Genomic DNA, 21,127 nt, shown 5'->3' on the forward strand with positions numbered 1-21,127 from the left:
GTAGGTGTCAGGTCTGCTGCAGGGTCAGGTCTGCTGTAGGTGTCAGGTCTGCTGTAGGTGTCAGGTCTGCTGCTGCTGTAGGGTCAGGTCTGCTGCAGGGTCAGGTCTGCTGCTGCTGTAGGGTCAGGTCTGCTGCAGGGTCAGGTCTGCTGCTGCTGTAGGGTCAGGTCTGCTGTAGGGTCAGGTCTGCTGTAGGTGTCAGGTCTGCTGCAGGGTCAGGTCTGCTGTAGGTGTCAGGTCTGCTGTAGGGTCAGGTCTGCTGTAGGGTCAGGTCTGCTGCAGGGTCAGGTCTGCTGCTGCTGTAGGGTCAGGTCTGCTGTAGGGTCAGGTCTGCTGCAGGGTCAGGTCTGCTGCAGGGTCAGGTCTGCTGCTGCTGTAGGGTCAGGTCTGCTGTAGGGTCAGGTCTGCTGTAGGGTCAGGTCTGCTGTAGGGTCAGGTCTGCTGTAGGGTCAGGTCTGCTGCAGGGTCAGGTCTGCTGCAGGGTCAGGTCTGCTGTAGGGTCAGGTCTGCTGCAGGGTCAGGTCTGCTGCAGGGTCAGGTCTGCTGCAGGGTCAGGTCTGCTGCAGGGTCAGGTCTGCTGTAGGGGTCAGGTCTGCTGCAGAGTCAGGTCTGCTGCAGGGTCAGGTCTGCTGCAGGGTCAGGCCGCGTACGAGAGGACCGACCTACGGACAGAGCAGTTTTAGCCAAATGCCATCTTCAGATCCGCTCAGCCTCCTAGCTTGTCTTTTCCTTTGGCATGGGTGACGTTTAAAAACAAAGCACAAATCCCCTCAGTAGATAGCTTAAGTTTGCTTGATTATCACATTGACCCTAAATTTGATTCTCGTAGCCTCGAGTACTTAACGATAGTGTCACTGGGAAGCTAAATAGCGAGGCGAAATGATTGTATATCCGGTAAAAACACGGTAAAAACACACAGAGGGAGATGCAGGTGAAAGAACTAAAACTACTGCTGCTGTTGGATATAAACCCGAACATTGAGTTAGACTTTTATTTATTATGCATACTAAAAAGTTTATTGTTGTTCCTTGTTCTCAGGGAGAGAAAGACAAACTTAAAAAACCTGCTGTGTACTGCAAAAAAGTAAAGGTGCAGTTGTTAAGGCCAGCCTCGAGGTTTAAGGCTACTTCTTTCTACAGGTTTTCATCCAACAGCAGCTCGACTGAGGACTACAGAGGGGGGGTCTGCTGATGTGATCCCTTCTCATGAGAGAAGGTAACTCAGCATCCATCCTTCACCGGACAATAGGAGGCTGCACGATCAAAGGGTGAATCTTGAGGGGTACGTAGGTAGAGTGTGGCTGAGAACCATAAGAACTATATATATATATATATATATATATATATATATATATATATATATATATATATATATATATTATATATACAGTACACGCTATTATTCTGAGGTTGACGCTGAGGTGAGATAGACTGAGTGTCGGCTCAGACAACTAGGCTGGACAGGGAGAGGTATCCTGTGAGGAAATAGTGTGTTCAGGAGGGGACACACACACACACACACACACACACACACACAAATCACAGACGAGGGCCACCATTTTTGGGGGGTTAAAAGGCCTGGATTGCCCCCTTTTCTTCTTTCCGTGGAACATTTTCATGGAGATCAGAGGACGTGTGGTGATCCGTTCCTGCCAGCTGTGTCAGTATATATGGGGGGGGGGGGGGGAGTGGAGGAGGGAAGCCGAGAGAGAGAAGGGATGGCTGAGGGACAGATTCACAAGGTTTACTAAGTAGCATTATTTTTGTCTCTTTTTTTTTCTTTCACCTCCACGTTTCACGTTTCATTCCCCACCCCCCCCCCCTCTCGACTGTCGTCGTCCCCCAACCCCGATTTCCCCCGCGCAGTTCATTCGTCCTCCAGGGACTCGGTCTTGATGTCGTTGGGGGCCCCTCCGGTTCTGGACAGGGCCAGGATGGTGTGGTTGACGGCGGCCATCTCCACGGCCAGAGAGATGGGGTCCTGGTGCTCGCTGTGCGCCGCGCTGTCGTCCTGAGACAGGGAGAGACCAAGGGCCACGGTCAGGAATCAGCATGTGAGCAGTAGCACCCTACCCTACTCTGACTGAGCGGCAGGCCTGTCAAGCTGTGGACTTCTGGGTGTTGGCGTGATGTGTGTGAGGCTGTGGAAAGTAGTGGTAGTGTCTTTTCTCATCCTTTCCAAAAACACAAGAGCAAAAGTGTAAGAAATTCATTAAACAGCTAGTGTAAGCTATAAGCGTTAGCATATATGGCTAACTAGCTTAGCTGCAGTAGTAGCCCGGTGTTACTGCTGGCTATAAAGCCCTGAGCTGCTCTTTATTGAATTGGGGAAAGTTAACACTACAGGAACCGCTAAACTTGTAACCTAAAATAGTAAAGTCAACGGTTACTATGTTGCAGAATAAATGTCTGCTCTTCCTTATCATACTCATAGTGCATATTAACTCCTTTTAAAATCGAGTCAGCTGGTAACATTATGAAGACGGCGTCTTCAACCAACTCGTGTTAGCTTTTAAAATCGACCGGTGACAGTAGTCATCAGCTAGCAAAACAGGATACTAACGTGTGTACCGCTGTCTGAAATCCACAGCAACAAAGAATTGTAATTGGTAACTGTGTCGCAGTGATCATTGTGAAGCCCAACATGTGCAGAGCGAGAGAAGAGAAAGCTTGACAGGTGTAGCAACAGTGAGAAATGGGGGTGAGGCTTAGCACATTGTCAGTTGTGATCAACAGTTAGCTTAGCTTAGCATAGAAACTGAAAGAGAAAATATCTACTAGCACTTCAAAAGATCGCTAATTATATGTTATACGTCCTGAAAAGTATTTTAAAGAAGCCACAGGAAGTCACTTTGCCCAGCCAGAAAAGCGTAACCGTCTTTAAAACTACAACGTGTCTTTTTTAAACTTTATTTTTTGGAATGGCTTTAATACGACAAAATATAAAGAGTTAATTAGTGAGCTTTAAAGGTGCTAGGAGGCAGATTATTTCAAAAAGTTAAATAAAAATGCTTCTGGCTCTAGCTTCATATAAAATGACATAACGACGATCTCCGCTCAAGGATGGCAGTGGGAAAAAAAGTTAATTATTTAGAATATAGCCACTTCATGTCTTTGATTCCCTTTGAGGCTGAGTAGATAGATAGATAGATGATAGACAGATAGATAGATGATAGAGAGGATAGATAGATGATAGATAGATGATAGATAGATAGATGATAGAGAGATGATAGAGAGATGACAGATAGATAGATAGATGATAGAGAGATGATAGATAGATGATAGATAGATGATAGATAGATAGATGATAGATAGATGATAGAGATATGATAGATAGATGATAGAGAGATGATAGATAGATAGATGATAGAGAGATGATAGATAGATAGATGATAGATGATAGAGATGATAAATAGATATAGATAGATAGATAGATGATAGAGAGATGATAGATAGATAGATAGATGATAGAGAGATAGATGATAAATAGATAGATGATAGATGATAGATAGATGATAGATGATAAATAGATGATAGATGATAGATAGATGATAAATAGATAGATGATAGATAGATAGATAGATGATAAATAGATGATAGATGATAGATAGATGATAGATGATAGATAGATGATAGATGATAGATAGATGATAGAGATATGATAGATAGATGATAGAGAGATGATAGATAGATAGATGATAGAGAGATGATAGATAGATAGATGATAGATGATAGAGATGATAAATAGATATAGATAGATAGATAGATGATAGAGAGATGATAGATAGATAGATGATAGAGAGATGATAGATAGATAGATGATAGAGAGATGATAGATAGATAGATAGATGATAGAGAGATAGATGATAAATAGATAGATGATAGATGATAGATAGATGATAGATGATAAATAGATGATAGATGATAGATAGATGATAAATAGATAGATGATAGATAGATAGATAGATGATAAATAGATGATAGATGATAGATAGATGATAGATAGATGATAGATGATAGATAGATGATAGATAGATAGATGATAGATGATAAATAGATGATAGATAGATAGATGATAAATAGATGATAGACGATAGATAGATGATAGATGATAGATGATAAATAGATGATAGATAGATAGATGATAGATAGATGATAAATAGATAGATGATAGATAGATAGATAGATGATAAATAGATGGATGATAGATGATAGATGGATGATAGATGATAGATGGATAGATGATAGATAGATGATAAATAGATAGATAGATGATAAATAGATAGATAGATGATAAATAGATAGATAGATGGATGATAGATGATAGATAGATGATAGATGATAGATAGATGATAAATAGATAGATAGATGATAAATAGATAGATAGATGATAGATAGATGATAGATGGATGATAGATGATAGATAGATGATAAATAGATAGATGATAGATAGATAGATAGATAGATAGATAGATAGATAGATAGATGATAGATAGATAGATGATAGATGATAAATAGATGATAGATAGATAGATGATAAATAGATGATAAATAGATAGATGATAGATAGATGATAGATGGATGATAGATAGATGATAGATAGATAGATAGATGATAAATAGATAGATGATAGATAGATAGATGAGAGATGATAAATAGATGATAGATAGATGATAGATAGATAGATGATAGATAGATGATAGATGATAGATAGATGATAAATAAATAGATAGATGATAAATAGATAGATAGATGATAGATAGATGATAGATGATAGATAGATGATAAATAGATAGATGATAGATAGATAGATGATAAATAGATAGATAGATGATAAATAGATAGATAGATGATAGATGATAGATAGATGATAGATAGATAGATGATAGATAGATGATAGATGATAGATAGATGATAGATAGATAGATGATAGATAGATAGATAGATGATAAATAGATAGATGATAGATAGATGATAGATGGATGATAGATGGATAGATAGATAGATGATAAATAGATAGATAGATGATAGATAGATGATAGATAGATGATAGATGGATAGATGATAGATAGATGATAGATAGATAGATAGATGATAGATAGATAGATGATAAATAGATGATAGATAGATAGATGATAGATAGATAGATAGATAGATAGATGATAAATAGATGATAAATAGATAGATGATAGATAGATGATAGATGATAGATAGATAGATGATAGAGAGATGATAGAGAGATGACAGATAGATAGATAGATGATAGAGAGATGATAGATAGATGATAGATAGATAGATGATAGATAGATGATAGAGATATGATAGATAGATGATAGAGAGATGATAGATAGATAGATGATAGAGAGATGATAGATAGATAGATGATAGATGATAGAGATGATAAATAGATATAGATAGATAGATAGATGATAGAGAGATGATAGATAGATAGATGATAGAGAGATGATAGATGATAAATAGATGATAGATGATAGATAGATGATAAATAGATAGATGATAGATAGATAGATAGATAGATAGATAGATAGATGATAAATAGATGATAGATGATAGATAGATGATAGATGATAGATAGATGATAGATGATAGATAGATGATAGATAGATAGATGATAGATGATAAATAGATGCTAGATAGATGATAAATAGATGATAGACGATAGATAGATGATAGATGATAGATGATAGATAGATGATAGATAGATAGATGATAAATAGATAGATGATAGATAGATAGATGATAGATAGATGATAGATGGATGATAGATGATAGATGGATGATAGATGATAGATGGATAGATGATAGATAGATGATAAATAGATAGATAGATGATAAATAGATAGATAGATGATAAATAGATAGATAGATGATAAATAGATAGATAGATGGATGATAGATGATAGATAGATGATAAATAGATAGATAGATGATAAATAGATAGATAGATGATAGATAGATGATAGATGGATGATAAATAGATAGATGATAGATAGATAGATAGATGATAGATAGATAGATGATAGATGATAAATAGATGATAGATAGATAGATGATAAATAGATGATAAATAGATAGATGATAGATAGATGATAGATAGATGATAGATAGATGATAGATGATAGATAGATGATAGATAGATAGATAGATGATAAATAGATAGATGATAGATAGATGAGAGATGATAAATAGATGATAGATAGATGATAAATAGATAGATGATAGATAGATAGATAGATGATAAATAGATAGATAGATGATAGATAGATAGATAGATGATAGATAGATGATAGATGATAGATAGATGATAAATAGATAGATGATAGATAGATAGATAGATAGATAGATGATAAATAGATAGATAGATGATAGATAGATGATAGATGGATGATAGATGATAGATGGATAGATAGATAGATGATAAATAGATAGATAGATGATAGATAGATGATAGCTAGATGATAGATGGATAGATGATAGATAGATGATAAATAGATAGATGATAGATAGATAGATAGATGATAGATAGATAGATGATAAATAGATGATAGATAGATAGATGATAGATAGATAGATAGATGATAAATAGATGATAAATAGATAGATGATAGATAGATGATAGATGATAGATAGATGATAGATAGATAGATGGATAGATGATAGATAGATGATAGATGATAGATGGATAGATGATAGATAGATGATAGATGGATAGATAGATAGATGATAGATAGATGATAGATAGATGATAGATGATAGATAGATAAATAGATAGATGATAGATAGATGATAGATAGATAGATGATAGATAGATAAATAGATAGATGATAGATAGATGATAGATAGATAGCTGATAGATGATAGATAGATGATAGATGATAGATGATAGATGGATAGATGATAGATAGATGATAGATGATAGATAGATGATAGATAGATAGATAATAGATAGATAGATGATAGATAGATATATGATAGATAGATAGATGATAGATAGATGATAGATAGATAGATGATAGATAGATGATAGATAGATGATAGATAGATATATGATAGATAGATAGATGATAGATAGATAGATGATAGATAGAGAGATGATAGATAGATAGATGATAGATGATAGATAGATGATAGATAGATAGATGATAGATAGATGATAAATAGATAGATAGATAGATAGATAGATGATAGATGGATAGATGATAGAGGTAATAAAAAGGTCTGTGACTGTAGAGCTAGAGTTGATAACAGAGAAAATGAAACAGTTCAATGAGAGCTCTTCTGAAAACAAGTTTTCAAATGATTCCTCAAGATCAGACAAGTATGTTGTAATGTTGCGTATGCTATGCTAACTCAGCACATAATCGTCTGTATATCTGGAGGATAAAGTACTGTGATCATACAACCAAAAACAATAAATCAACATCACAATCATTTTGGTTGTAAAAAACTAACTGAGGGTGAGCGTTAAAGTGACATGATGCCTGATTACTGTAATCACAGAATAACTGAAGGGACAGCTCTTAACCTCTGTGTGAGTGCATTGGGAGTTTCCTTTGCCCTCTCTTTGGACGGAGCAACGTAATCACTAAAACGCTGCTCCCAATGGTCTGGCATGGCAACAAAAACCTACGCCAGGTTAAGGAGAAGCAGATCCTGCTACGCTACATGTGGGGAACATGTTGCAGTGTTTCTGTGTGGATGTACCTGTGTTGGCGAGGTGGGCTCCAGTCGGTAAAGGCCAAAAGGTCGACTGAGAGGTCTCTTGTCAAAATAGGGCAGGTCACATGCCTGGAGGAAATAACGGTCACCATTTAGCCAAGTAGAATAAAAATAAGAAAATACTCTGAATGGTCTTTTTTCACACTTCATGCTTCACAGATTAAATGTGCCCTCTGTTCATTACTCATTAGCTTGAACGGTCAACTTTAACTGTAGCTCTTTTTACTCCAGCAGCCGTGACCTGACAGGAGGGTCAGCATGTTGTGCAGTCAAGAGTAAAGCTAGAGGTCAGTTGTGGGTTTCTACAATAATACGGAGCGCTGCTACTTTCCATTGCTCCCGCTTAGTTTCCACTGGTGGCAGCAGAGCTTTTGTTAATTAATGTGCCTTGAGCAACTGTTTTGGGGAGCAATTCTTCACATTTATCTTTGGGGGTGAAGGGAAACAGCTGTTGAAATGTTTTTGTAATATCTCTGTGTGTGTATTTGTGAAGAGTGATGTGCCAGCGAACACCATAAGCTGCTGATCTCACTTATTAACTTTAACCAAAGAGAGGGGAGCTAATCAGTGAACTCAGCTGATGTAAACATTTGAATTGAATGATCACATTTGACTCATGACTGGAATACTGAGTCCAAGAACAGAGTGACCCGAGGATGTGCAGGGATGGGTGTGAACGGTTGGCTAGAGGCTGGTATAAAACCACAGCACAATCCCAAATGAAAAACCTGAGGCTTTGATCAGCCCTCTGGTTCACAGTGCTGTCTCCCTACCTGCTCTGAGAAGTCGTTCCCATCGATGTCGTCGCTGTTGGAGTGTCCCCCTGGACTCTGGACGTCTATCCCATGACTCTCCAGGATTGTGGCTTCTTGGAGGAAGAGGATGGATTGTTAGATTTACGATGGGTCACTGATAATATCCCTCATTACGTACTAATTTAACTATTTAAATAGTTAGCTAACAGTAACAGATAAATCATTTAAATAGTTAGCTAACAGTAACAAATACTACTACTCTGAACATTTTGTAGGAGAATGACCTGCAAACCTGACCACACCAACCTAAACATTAACATTTAAACTGAGACATTGTAAGATTATCCACTTTTATACAGTTAACAGTGATAAACAATCCATGTGCAGCTCGTCTGGCAGGACTGTGGAGGTTGGGACCCCCTGCTGTGAGGTATGTAAACTAGCACATTAGCACCGGCTTTAGCCAAATGATACTGAATGTCTTCAGTTGTGTCCTCGAGTCCCTCTGCTTGCAGGTTAATGGACGTTCTATTTTACAAATCTAATCACCAACTAGGTCAATGCTGGCGGCAAGAGGATTTTTTTTTTGTTCACAGCTGTTATGGGATGCCAGAAGTCATTAAACATATTAGGTGACCAATCAACAATCATCGAGCTAATTGTACTGATGACATGCATTAACGATGAGCCACAGTGCACTGCATTCAAAAGTCTTAATTGACATGTGTGGTCCTCTCCCCAAAGCCACATTACCAATGTTTGCGCGTCTCTTGATCTCTTTGCGGCGGTTGGCGAACCAGTTGTAAACTTTCAGGGAAGTCACCCTCTCCAGATCAGACAGCTTCTTCCCTGAAACAGATCACATGACACTCCGATCACTCAGTGCAGCTTGGATCGCTTTCTCACCATTCACACCATTTTCCCATTTATTTAGTTTTGTTCCAGTCTGTTCCAACCCTGTTTTGTTTTAATCCATCAGCTCCCTAAACTGTGCATGGCTGACTGGCTGATCACAAGGCTGTGTAGAGAGGGAAAATCTCCCCGGTAACGTTCAGAATATTTACATTATCTACAGGAGTATTTGTCACCAGCAAATGAAGCCATTATCAATCACACACGTCCAAACGTTTGCGTTCCATTGTTCTGTGGATCCCTGGTTTGGGGGTTTACCTGGCTTCTGAATGACAGCATTGCAGGCGTTTGCTATCTCCTCCCGTTTGGCCTCATCTGGGTACTGGTTGTCGTTGAAGTAGCTAAAAATAGAAGAGTCGCACTGATTAAATTAATTTCACTGCACAAGGTCGACGTGGACAAACTTGAGTTGCGTGCGCGGCACAAGCGAGCCGATATTAACGCTGTATGACAAGAGTCCAGACGTCCTTGCAGAGGGTAGCAATGTTTCCTCAACTCCATGTGGAAATAAGCGAGGAGTTATGAAACAAACTCCCATTCATCATCTTTAATCTACTGCTCTTCCTCCCCTTCTCAATTCCCCCGCTCACCTCTCCATCACTGCCAGGCACTCTTTTCTCCAAGTGAAGCGACTTCCGCGACGCAGCCGGAAGGTCCCGGGGGCGGTGGTGATGGGGGGCGGGGTTTGCCTCCACTCCATTTCCTCCAGAGGTAACGGAGCTGGCCGCATGTTTAGGGTGGCACCTGGAAGCAGCGGTACGTTACACATGGAGAGGGTACAGGAGGAGTCATCATACATCACACATACAGTCTGCGGGTGAGTTTGTGGCTCGGAAGCACCGACTGTGCCAGTTAAAGTCTAAAAACACGATGTAGTAATAACATGTGTAACGTGTACAGCCAGAAAGCCCAGAATGCACGGCGCCTTCTGCACACCTCATAACACATTGTGATGATAAACCCGACTGAACAGTGCTGACAAAGACTCGACCGCAGCAGAAAAGAAAAACACGCAAAAGATTTGATTTGCACTAAAAAAGAAAGAACCTCATTAAAGGAGCCCTGTAACAGCTGAGATATTTATCGTGCTCGCTATCATAACCTCATTGTGAGCGCGGTCTAACTGGGTCGCCCAGCAACAGTGCGGGTTATTGAGAGCTGCATAAACGGGGCGTCGCTGTTCCTCTGCAGCAGTGATGGAGGCCCATCTCCGTCTGGACAGAAATAGCATGGAACCGTTTGCACTGCTGTCGGTGTTGGCAGGGCTTCACTGAGGAACATGCTGCAGAGGACGGGGCAGGGGGGGGTCCGGCTGTAGGTCGACACGGCACACGTGTATGTGCACAGCGGGGAACCGAAGCCAGCGTGAGGCCTGCTGTTGACCAATAGCAGTGAAGTGTGGATTTCCAAGTTGTGTGAGACGACGCTCATGTGCGTCTTGTCTCCACAAAAACAAAACTACCATTACAGCCACCTGATCCAGACAAGTTCACTTTGGAGCTTCTATGTGTTTATTACCAAAACATTTGAGGAAAACTTGACGGACCAAATTAATGGAGCAAGATAGACGATAAAACAACACAACAGAACATTAAGGGAAAGAAAAAGAGCTTCCTGTTTCAGCAGCATCATAAAACTCATGTAGGTCTAGTCTGTCCCTGAACTTTCTTTAAGGAACTTCATCATTTTGCTCGATTTCACTGTCGCCATCTTGGATTACGGCTGTCGCCATGTTTTTTAGGTTACAATACTTGGAATGCAGAGGAGTGATTTAGAGACTCTGTATACGGCTCTAGTAGCCGCAGTAACCTGTCAATCACTGTGTAGCCCCGCCCTAAAGCATCCCCTGCTTTATGGTCTGTTTGACTCTAAATGGACCATCATTTACTAAATGAACATCATGCTGTATTGAAGAAGACTTGAAACTAGAGATTGAGACCATAAACTCATGTTTACAATGTTTACTGAGGTAATAAATCAAGAGAGAAGTAGAGTCATGTTCTCATAGACTTCTATACAACCAGAGGAGTCACCCCTTGATGGACACTAGAGACATTTGTATAAGTATTACGACAGTTCCGCATCGGCTTCACTCATCAGAACCGGAGGTTGTCGCCTGGGTGCAACTCAGCCTACAAACTGCTGCTGTTGTAACATCATCTTCCTTCGTCTCCACCGGCCTCTGATTCACATCACACTTCAACAAGCTTCCACTTACACATACGGAAGCAGAGGCTTCATATAATGTACATCACATCACATCACATCTCACTGCAGCACATCGAGCACAAGACGCCGTCTACTTCTACTTATCTCATTAAGAAAGTGCTGGCAGCGGCGTGTTTTCCTACTGTGCTTCCCTCTCTGCAATCCCCCCCCTGCTGTGATTAGTGAGCCTCTGCTATCTTAACATCAAACTTCAAAACTCTCCAACTTCGGCTTTAAAGTGTTCAGAGTAACTAAATGAAACTCATTTGTACTACAGCCTTGATGACTAGTGCATGCCTCTTCATCGCCCTCACTTCTTAAGCACAGCCGTTCAACGAGCTGCCCGACTGGGCCGTACCTGGTGTGGTCTTCTCCAGCGTGTACCAGCGGTAGAAGGCCCTCTTCTTCTGCTCGCTCAGGTCGGAGCCGTGCTGCAGCAGCCAATGGGAGATCCTGCTCTGGCTGATGCCTGCAAAGACATCCAATCACAACAGAGTGCTTTGATATTTGACGAGATATTTTTGTATTTATTTCACAGGACCTACTTTAATTTCTTCCTCTGAATTTCAATCTTTGCATTGTGAACTAAATACAGGGGGGGGGGGGGGGGGGGGGGGCAGCTGATGACATCTTCTCACTTTTCTGTAAAAGAAGCCGCCCCATCTCATCTTCTTTGTATTGCTTAGCATGTAAAACTAAAATAACGAGCAGCAGGGTGTCGGAGTGCGTCGGTGGTGCTACTAACCGGTAACTTGTGCCACCACGGCCTGAGAGATCCTCCTGTTCCCCAGGAACGCCTTGATCTCCTCTTTCACCAAGCTGCTGTCCCTCCTGCAGACACACAAACAGCAACAGCACTTAGCACAGCGTCGGCGGCCACATCTGAAGAGCCGGGCTGGGACTATGCATAGGGAGACATCCAACAGCATGTGAACGCACATTTAGTACGGTGAGGTGACACCTAACCGACAGACTGACATCTAAAAGATAAGTAGTGCAGATTAAATGTCCCGACGGCTTCCTTAAGGCCAGAAATGCACCTTTTATTTTCTCACTATTAACATGCATTTACACACAGCCAGCTGTGCTGCATCATTTACATCAAACCTCACCATATGTATCGATATTAATATGATATTGTAGGGTTGACTGTTAGGGATGCACTGATACTGACTCAAATAGCTGGATGGGGTATAGTGACAATGGGGCTGATCTATTCAATTCAGTTCTATGTTTAAATACCATGTACATTATGTACTAGAATGTTAGTTACAGTTGAATTGTGATTCCTCTTCATTTAGAAGATTACTCTCCAAGTTGCTGGAGTCTGATTATTTGGATAAATAACAATTCAGTAAATGTATAACAATGTATTTATTTGTCTTATTTTGTTTTAAAAGGTTATGAAAGTAATGTTTGAATCCAGCCTAACATTGCCTTCCACATAAAAGAATGGTCCCAGTCTCATCCACACAGTGAGGATACAGCTTATTATAAAGCTTATTACACAGCTTATTACACACTGGTATCAGGTCCGCACCGAGTCAGACGGGTGTATCCTTAGTTGTTGCTTTCACTAAATATTTACACAATGAGATTTTTGATAGGACATGACAGCACTTATGCCATATTATGATATTATGTAATCCAAAATCCAGGGCTGTCCACGACCAAAGACACTCTTAGTTGACTAGCGTTCGTTTTGGCAACTAATTGATTAGCTGATTAGATTAACAGATTATGTAAAACTCTTCACAGAGCACCACTTTAAATGTTTACCACAGAATAAAGTCTCTGAGAAAACAACTACAAAGTTGACTGATCGACTCAGGAGGGGACAGCCCCACCAAACTCTAAGACCGCATCCAGTCTCCCATCACAACATGGATCCACTACAGTTCTATTAACAAGCACTAGTTTGGTATATTGTACAATAGTCACATGTCAGATAATTCTACCTATTCATAGGAACACTACAAAGACCAATGAGTCCATCATAATCTACGGTGCATTTTGACAGCATTATCCGTCTGTTGTTCTTTTCTTTTATGTCTTCATCACATAATCAACGCAGCATACAGAGGAGAACAAAAGGGATGAACTTTTATTGAATTGAGCCACAATGTCAAAAATGTACTTGGTGGACACGTTCCCATCGCCTTAGTCCTCAGATGGTGAAACGGAAACACGCAGGGACTTGCAGGACTGGAGGGTGGTGAGTGAACGTGTGCAGTCACACTGTGTACCCTCCTGCTTTCTGGCTGGGAGCCCGATCCCCTCCCTGATGCATACACAGGGACACGCACACAGCCGCACACCCACGAGCACAGGGCTGCCTCGGCTTAATGCCTCATCCTGGTGCACACTGTGAACACCTGTCACATGGGTAGAACCGCGTTTATCCATTCCAACAATGCTGCACACTTTTACCGGAAGGCATCTCCAGTGGGCACCTACCTACCGCCCCCCCCCCCCCCCCCCCCCCAACTTTTAACAGCACTGGTGCTCAAACCCGACCATCACAGCATTCTTTGAACCCGGTCGGTATCCCAGATTCACACGGTCGAAAATGGAGAGTGCCCGAGTGCTCCGCTGGTGTATTTCTGAAAGGAGAATGCGTCACGACTCCTTGACATCCTGCATCAATATCCTCCACACCAGCCTCTTGCAGCGCAGCTAAAATTAGAGCTAAAAAAACGCTGCTTGTATCGACACCCGCTGAATCAATGGAGCACAAGCTGCTGTACGAGACTGAGGAGGAGGAGGAGGAGGAGGAGGAGGAGTGGGAAGTGGAGGAGGGAGGAAGGGGGTTGTGTGTGTTGTTGGGAGGCCAACTCAAAAGGCCAAACCCAGAGACACATAAAAGAGACAAAATCAGAAGGGCACCGTGGGACAGTTGACCCAAACCGCGTGTCCCGCCCCTGCAGCCCCGCCGGGCCGGAGCGTCCCGCAGGCGGAGGGGGCGAGGGCTTTCTGACCGCCACTTCACTTCAGACATGTGGTTCGATGCAGAGGCAGCGAGAATGAGCGACTGGGACGGCTAGCACAACGATGAGGACAGAGGCTGAGCTCTGAGTGTCTATTCTTATTCCCACTGTTCAGACGGGGCAGCTGGGAGGCAGCAGGAGGGCTGAGCGGAAGAGAGAGCGATAGATTATCATCACTGACATGCCACAATATCGGCTGTAAAAGAACATGTAATACCTAACTCATCTTTTCTTCCATTTAGAAACCATAGTCTGACTATAAGAAGTGGACCTATTCACTGTGACATAATCCGTCGGTTGGTGGACTACGGCTTTGAAGCCTCGAGATGGCGTTATGGCCATCACATCTTTGGTTTTTGGCCGTCCCCCTCTTGGTTTTTTCCAACGATAAGCGGTTGGAAAAAACTGAACACTGATATTTTTAGGTGACCAAAATGTTACAATTATCTCTCACTGACTGAAAACACTCTGTGAAAGGGTTAAACTTCTAAGACGAAAACATGGACAACTCTCAGGCCGGACAACGCCGTGTTTCAAGAAGTGCTATCCTGAGCCTTCCACTCAGCACTTACTGTATTCATACTAGTTTGTTGCACTTATTGTATTAGTTTGTTTCTGTACATTTGCTCTGGTTTATGCTCTTAGATGCTTGTTTAAAAAAAAGGAGATGCATTTATGACTTCTGGTGACTAGTAGTTCTCTTGAATACCTATGTTGAATACACTTATTGTAAGTCGCTTTGGATAAAAGTGTCTGCTAAATGACTGTAATGTAATGTACGTAAGCAACCTGTCAATCACAGTAGCCCCGCCCCTAAAGCATACTCTGCTTTATGGTCTGTTTGACTCTAAATGGACCATCATTTACTAAATGAACATCATGCTGTACTGAAGAAGACTTGAAACTAGAGATTGAGACCATAAACTCATGTTTACAATGTTTACTGAGGTAATAAATCAAGAGAGAAGTAGAGTCATTTTCTCATAGACTTCTATACAACCAGAGGAGTCGCCCCCTGATGGACATTAGAGAGAATGCAGGTTAAGTCACTTCAGCTTGGCTTCACTTTTCAGACCCGGAGGTTGCCTCCCGTTTGGTTTCCCTCAAACCTAATATTATTTTGATGTTACTTTTGTGATTCCATGTAATGATTTGGAGGCGCACGATTGTAAAAACTTCTCTTCTTTCCTTCTCACGAAAAGTCATCTTGAACCCCTGAAGGATTTTCCCAACGTTTGCAAGAGAATACTTCCCTGTTTTATGCAATAACATAACTATGCATGATCTCAACAAGAACGCCTTTCATGCCCGTCTGTTATTTTGATACCCCGTCACAGGACGTACATCTTTATGTAGCACACGCTGTACAAACAAATGTAGTACTCCTCAGGACATGTGATCCAGCACTCTGGAAAGAAAATGTCTGTGCAGACACTTCACCTTTTCTGTTTCTCCTTTATTCGTTGGCACTATCAGTTGCCATGTGCAATTCCCTCCTGGTTCATAAACACAGAAGTGAACGGCAGTAAATGCTCCATTCTGCTTCTGTTGTGGGGCTTACTGCAGGCGCTCAGCAGATCTAGAAGGTCTCGCTGTAGCTCCACGCTCCTCAGTAATGTACCTGAACCACCAGGGCTACATGGAGCCCCCAACAACTGGGACTGCTCAGCTTTGGTCATCTAGTAAGGACACTAGTGCACACCTTCTCCCACGTCGTTCCTTATCTACAGTACAGCCACTGCAGCACACCTTAAAGGTAACCTCTCTGCCCCATGTTCCAGCTGCATTTGCATCAGAGCAACCAAACTAATTTAATGATGCCTTGGAATGCATCAATTATCAGTTCATTTCATTACATGACCTCGCTCGCATAATCACAGACTGGATAAAAAGCTGAAACGTCTACTCCCAATAATGAAAACTGATGTAACCTCAAAAAGGTTCAAACAGACAAATGCACTTACTCTACCTTCATAGATTAACCAACCGCGGGCTAGCTACACTGTGAGCAGTCTTTTTTACTCAAAGCTCCAGCACAGCTACAAAACGTTTCCAAAGTCAAGAATGAACTCTGAACCTCAGCATTAATGCCGAAGCGAACAGAAGGAAAGAAAGAAAGAAAAGACATTTTAACACAAAAAAGAATTCCACTAAAAATGGCGAACTCCAGCTGCTGATGAAGATCATGTGATCTGATCAAAAGCTCAGGAACTAAATTAAATTTGTGGTGAGATTGTTCTCTCACCTTCTGTTTCCAAAGTCAGGAATTAACTTTTTAAAAACTACATGTACAATACCATAAACTTATTTGTCCCCACGGGGACAATTTGTCTTGACCTGGACCGCTGCACACATGATACGACGTATAGCTGCCTCCATAGCAGCAATAGCAAAGAAACTTGTGCACAAAGCAACACGCAATAAGCCCATCACACACACACACACACACACAGTCCTACAGCAGCTGCACACAGTGGAGCTTCCAGTTGGTCCTGTGTAGTTAACCCTAACATAAACTGTGCTTTCTTGCCTTATAGTTACAGGTATTATCGCCAATAAAGACGATCGCACCGACTCCAGCCACCGCAAAAAAAAATCTAGGAGAAAAGAAAGATAACACCCATTACGGTTGCACCTTTAGTGCTTTCTTGTGTGCTTTAAACACAAGAACATTTTGTGACGTTTGTTCATCCGCTGTTCATTTCACACAGCAAGAACAGTATACTGAGATCTCTGCAGTGAAAGAGGCATTTCAAATCAGCAAGAGACAACACATTTTAGCTAGATGACCACAATCTCGGACGATGATGTGTCTTTGAAAGTTGGACTAACTTATGTTACTTATGTCCAACTTAATACATTAACTAAAACTTTCCCAAATAAAGTTTTGGAGCTCACTTCACCTCCATCACCACTGACCTCATCAGCTCCTCCACCTTGTCGTCAATATCCAGGTCCTCCTCGGTCGCTTCGAACCCGAATGCTCGCGCTGCCGCCGCGCTGTTCACCGGGTATCTGGGCGGGGACAGCTTCCCGTTGGGCGTGGCAGCCAGGCTGTCCCGGCCGTTCTGCGACAGAGCCACCAGTGAGACCGGCGAGGGCAGGATGGCGGACGGCGGCGGAGGGCCCGGAGGCGGGGATGTGTCGTAGCTGTTGCTAGGGGACGGCGAGAGCCCGCCTCCGCTGCCAAACTGCGTCTGTGTGGCGGTGGAGATTTTGGACGAGGAGGAGGTGGCTGCCGCCGAGTGATCGCCGGCGACGCCCTCGCCTCCGTTGCACGTCACGGTGGAGGAGGTGGTGGTGGTGGTGGTGTTCGCCGAGGCAGTGTTGCTATTGTTGGCGTTCGAAGCGGAGTTGTTGGCGCAGCCGTTTGCCCCGCCTACTCCGTAGCAAGACGAGGAGGAGGAGGAAGAAGAGGTGCGTCGGCCGAACTTGTCGCCGTGCTCCCGGTCCAGCCGGTCCAGAGTGTCGAGCGCGTGCAGGATCTCCTGCTTGCTCATGCCGCTGCGACGCAGCCGCTGCAGCAGATCTATCTGCTCGATGGTGAAGCGCGGCTCCTCGCTGAACTCAGACATCCTGCTGCTGGATGAGAGACAAGACAGACAGGTTGTGAGACAGGGGAGACAGAGGAGGGAGGGGGGGGAGGAAGGAAACAGGAAATGCAGGGGGAAGTTAAGGAAAGCAAGTAAAGATGAAGAGAAATAGAGATGGAGAAAAGGAGGAAAGTCAAACAGAAATGAGACAGATGAAGGGATGGCAGAGGATTAAGTAGGAAAAGAGTGAAAAGGGAATGCAGTTGCAGAGAAACGAGAAGGATGGGAAGAGGAGGAGGGAGGCAGAGGGGGTGAAGTAGAAAGAGAGGGGTGGTGAAAACTGCTAGAAGAAAATAAAGAGGAAGCAAATAAGAAAAGGAAGACGGGAGCGAGAGATAAGAGTGTAAAAGAAAGAAAGAAAGAGGGAGGGAGGGGCTGGGCATAAAAATCTGCTATTTTTGGGAACCAGCCGGCAACGCGCGCAGAGTCACCTTGACAGCTGATGCTATCTTAACATTCTGACTGCCGTTCTTTAAGAGCTACAACATATCCCCGGCTCGGCGCGCCACCCACGCTTTGTGTTTTTCATAAGCAATTTGCAGTGCTCAAAATCAATGCGACTGGAATCATGACTGCGGCAGATTTTTTGCCAGCCCCGACCTGTGCTGATATGATAAACGGTTTAAACGGGGTCACAGGCATTTTGTCTTTCTTCTCTACATCTGTGCGAGTCCAAACTGTGCAGAGGACAGGAACAACCAAAAATGACTTGATTATGTCTGTAGTGTTTTCAAGTGATTGTGAAGGGAGCTAATGTGACTGTGGTGAATAGAATAAGCATTTAAAAGGGTCTGTACCCCAGAGCTTTGAAAAGGAAAAGAACAATCGGCAACATTTCAGACTCACACAGGAGGAAAGTCACTTTGAGTGGGCACTGAAATACATTACTTCTGTACCACAGGGTGGCTGAGCAGCCCCGGAGAACATTAACTAGTTTCTTGAGTGGTACATAGGCAGGACTATTAATGCCGTAAATCATTGCAAAACCTGTCACATCCAGGGGGTGAGACCACTGTCACACTGGTTACTTTAGCCAGAGCATGCAAGTGTATGCACTGACTGCTACAGAGCTGCAAGCAAAACTGAGCATTTGAAATCATTAGCCATCCAGGGTCAAGTATTTACAAAAGTTAACTATTCCATTTAGGGGGTTTAAGTGGTTGACACACACACACACACACACACACTCACTCACAGAGGAACACAGATCCAGCCTGAGCTGCTTTACTGTAGGTCACAAAACACAACACACACCGGTGATGAGTTTATTATGAGCGACACTAGTTCTACTCTAATCAGAAGACAAGAGCCACTGTAGAGGGCCTGTCTTTGACAGATGGTACACCATCACATCCCTGACGGGTTTGATCATCAACGTGATAACAGTGCAAACTAGTTCTAGAACTGTTCAAAGCTCACACCAGAAAAAATAAATCATAGATAACGACTGCCGACAAATCACGTTGGGTTTTGCATCATGCAAAAAAAAGAAAGAAGCTTTCTTACCTAAATACAGGGCGCGTGCATGATGTATCAGATGCTCCCAGTGTAAAGCTAACTCGTTTCTTAAATTGTCCCAACATTGACCACAGCTCGTGGCACCTCTTCCCCGTCCATGTGTGTTTGTTTTGCTGAGGACCGTGGGCCCCGCGGGGAGAGCGCGGATCCGTCGCTCGTCTCGACGCTGCGGGAGAGCCACCGGCTGATGCCAGCTTTCACGCCCTTTGCCCAAAAGCTAGCGTTAGCAGGCGTGTCTGTGACGGACGGGCAGTGCCCAGCGTAACGTTACATTAGCCAGCTCGCAACCCTCTAAAAACCCAGAATGATTCCCGTCATTCCCAGCAGCGCTGAGTGTATACCGACGACACCGGGCATCACAGAGGACGACTGGAAACGTAACATATGCTATGTCGCTAGCGCTCGCGCTGTGGAACGATTAGCATAACATGCTAGCCGTGCCAACGCTGATACTAGCTGATGTTAGCCGCCGCCGCTGGCTAGCGGGCGTTTGATATTAATAACATCACTTTCACTGTTGTATCTCTCTAAGTACACGACTTACCTCGGTTAAAATCGTCCACTTAACCATTTAACTTTGGCAACTTGAGCAAAGACCCGCGGCGTCTTTTACTGCGGCCGAACAATAACGCAATATGACTACAGTGCCCTGTCCGACCCCTTTCCAAGGATTTCTAATCAGAAGCGAATTATTTGCCTCTCTGCTTTGTCTGTCTGACAACAGCCATATTGACAACCAACACCTCCAAGTAGCTACGAGGGAACTGTAGTTTTACTCTCACGGAGGGTCTCTTCCACGCGCTGGCGTTCTTTACACTAAAAACTACAAGTCCCCGAAACAAGGGGCGAGACGGGAACTGATGGCTCACTGATCTACAGTTGTCACAGAGTGCGATGCAGTTTTTAATGCGACCACAGCGGCGGCTCCCCCTCTGCCGCCGCTGCTGGGGGGTGAACTGGGAACGCGGTCCGGCTCAAGGGCCACTTGTACCGCCCGGGGAGCACCTCAGCAGCTCCCCTACACCGCCAGACCGCTGAGGTTTGAAAAGTTGTTCAGGCATTTCACAGATATGTAATTTTAGTTTGGAAACAGATTGGTTGTTGATTTCAAATCCAGGAGAAGGCCATTGTATTTATTGTAAATGGAAAATGTTGGGCTACTCATTAAATTGGTGGTGTTGGTGTTCATCATGGACCCCTAAAGTGACACAAACTAGACCACTGTCCCCCATGTGTAAGAAACCAATGACCAACATAGTCATACATTCTGTCATTATGTTATTTATGGAATTATAGTAATAATATATGATCCCCCTTTTTTCCAGGGGCCCCCTTGAACCCCCCTAAGGACCCCACTTTGAATACCATTGCAGTAACCACCACTAGGATCAGGACTAGGAGAACCTCTGAAAACA

General features: G+C 42.8%; 1 protein-coding gene across 4 annotated transcripts; it reads right to left on the reverse strand.

The window, feature by feature from the left end:
* Positions 1 to 1,425: 1,425 nt before the first annotated feature.
* hmbox1b (homeobox containing 1 b) lies at positions 1,426 to 20,370 on the reverse strand. Of its 4 annotated transcripts, none has more exons than XM_079180886.1 (10): positions 20,257 to 20,370; positions 17,521 to 18,180; positions 12,360 to 12,445; positions 11,973 to 12,083; positions 9,997 to 10,150; positions 9,665 to 9,747; positions 9,248 to 9,343; positions 8,513 to 8,607; positions 7,725 to 7,808; positions 1,426 to 2,010 (listed from the first exon to the last, which is right to left on the reverse strand). In XM_079180886.1, the coding sequence occupies exons 2-10, from the start codon at positions 18,174 to 18,176 to the stop codon at positions 1,867 to 1,869; spliced, it is 1,509 nt and encodes a 502-aa protein (XP_079037012.1). In that variant the 5' UTR covers positions 18,177 to 18,180; positions 20,257 to 20,370; the 3' UTR covers positions 1,426 to 1,866. The 4 variants fall into 4 exon arrangements, with proteins under 4 accessions (XP_079037012.1, XP_079037013.1, XP_079037011.1 ...); XM_079180887.1 differs by having other exon boundaries at positions 8,513 to 8,604; positions 17,521 to 18,183; positions 20,257 to 20,367; XM_079180885.1 differs by having other exon boundaries at positions 17,521 to 18,183; positions 20,257 to 20,367.
* Positions 20,371 to 21,127: the final 757 nt, after the last annotated feature.

This window comes from Pholis gunnellus (assembly GCF_910591455.1).
Source record: "Pholis gunnellus genome assembly, chromosome: 19".
NCBI lineage: Eukaryota > Metazoa > Chordata > Actinopteri > Perciformes > Pholidae > Pholis > Pholis gunnellus.

Coding starts and splice junctions, on each gene's coding strand:
- hmbox1b (XM_079180884.1), bottom strand. CDS start 19,777: ATGTTGGGACAATTTAAGAAACGAGTTAGCTTTACACTGGGAGCATCT. Junction 8,608..9,247: donor CAAGAGACGCGCAAACATTG/GTAATGTGGCTT, acceptor TCTTCCTCCAAG/AAGCCACAATCCTGGAGAGT. Junction 2,011..7,724: donor AGCCCACCTCGCCAACACAG/GTACATCCACAC, acceptor TCCCTGTCTCAG/GACGACAGCGCGGCGCACAG.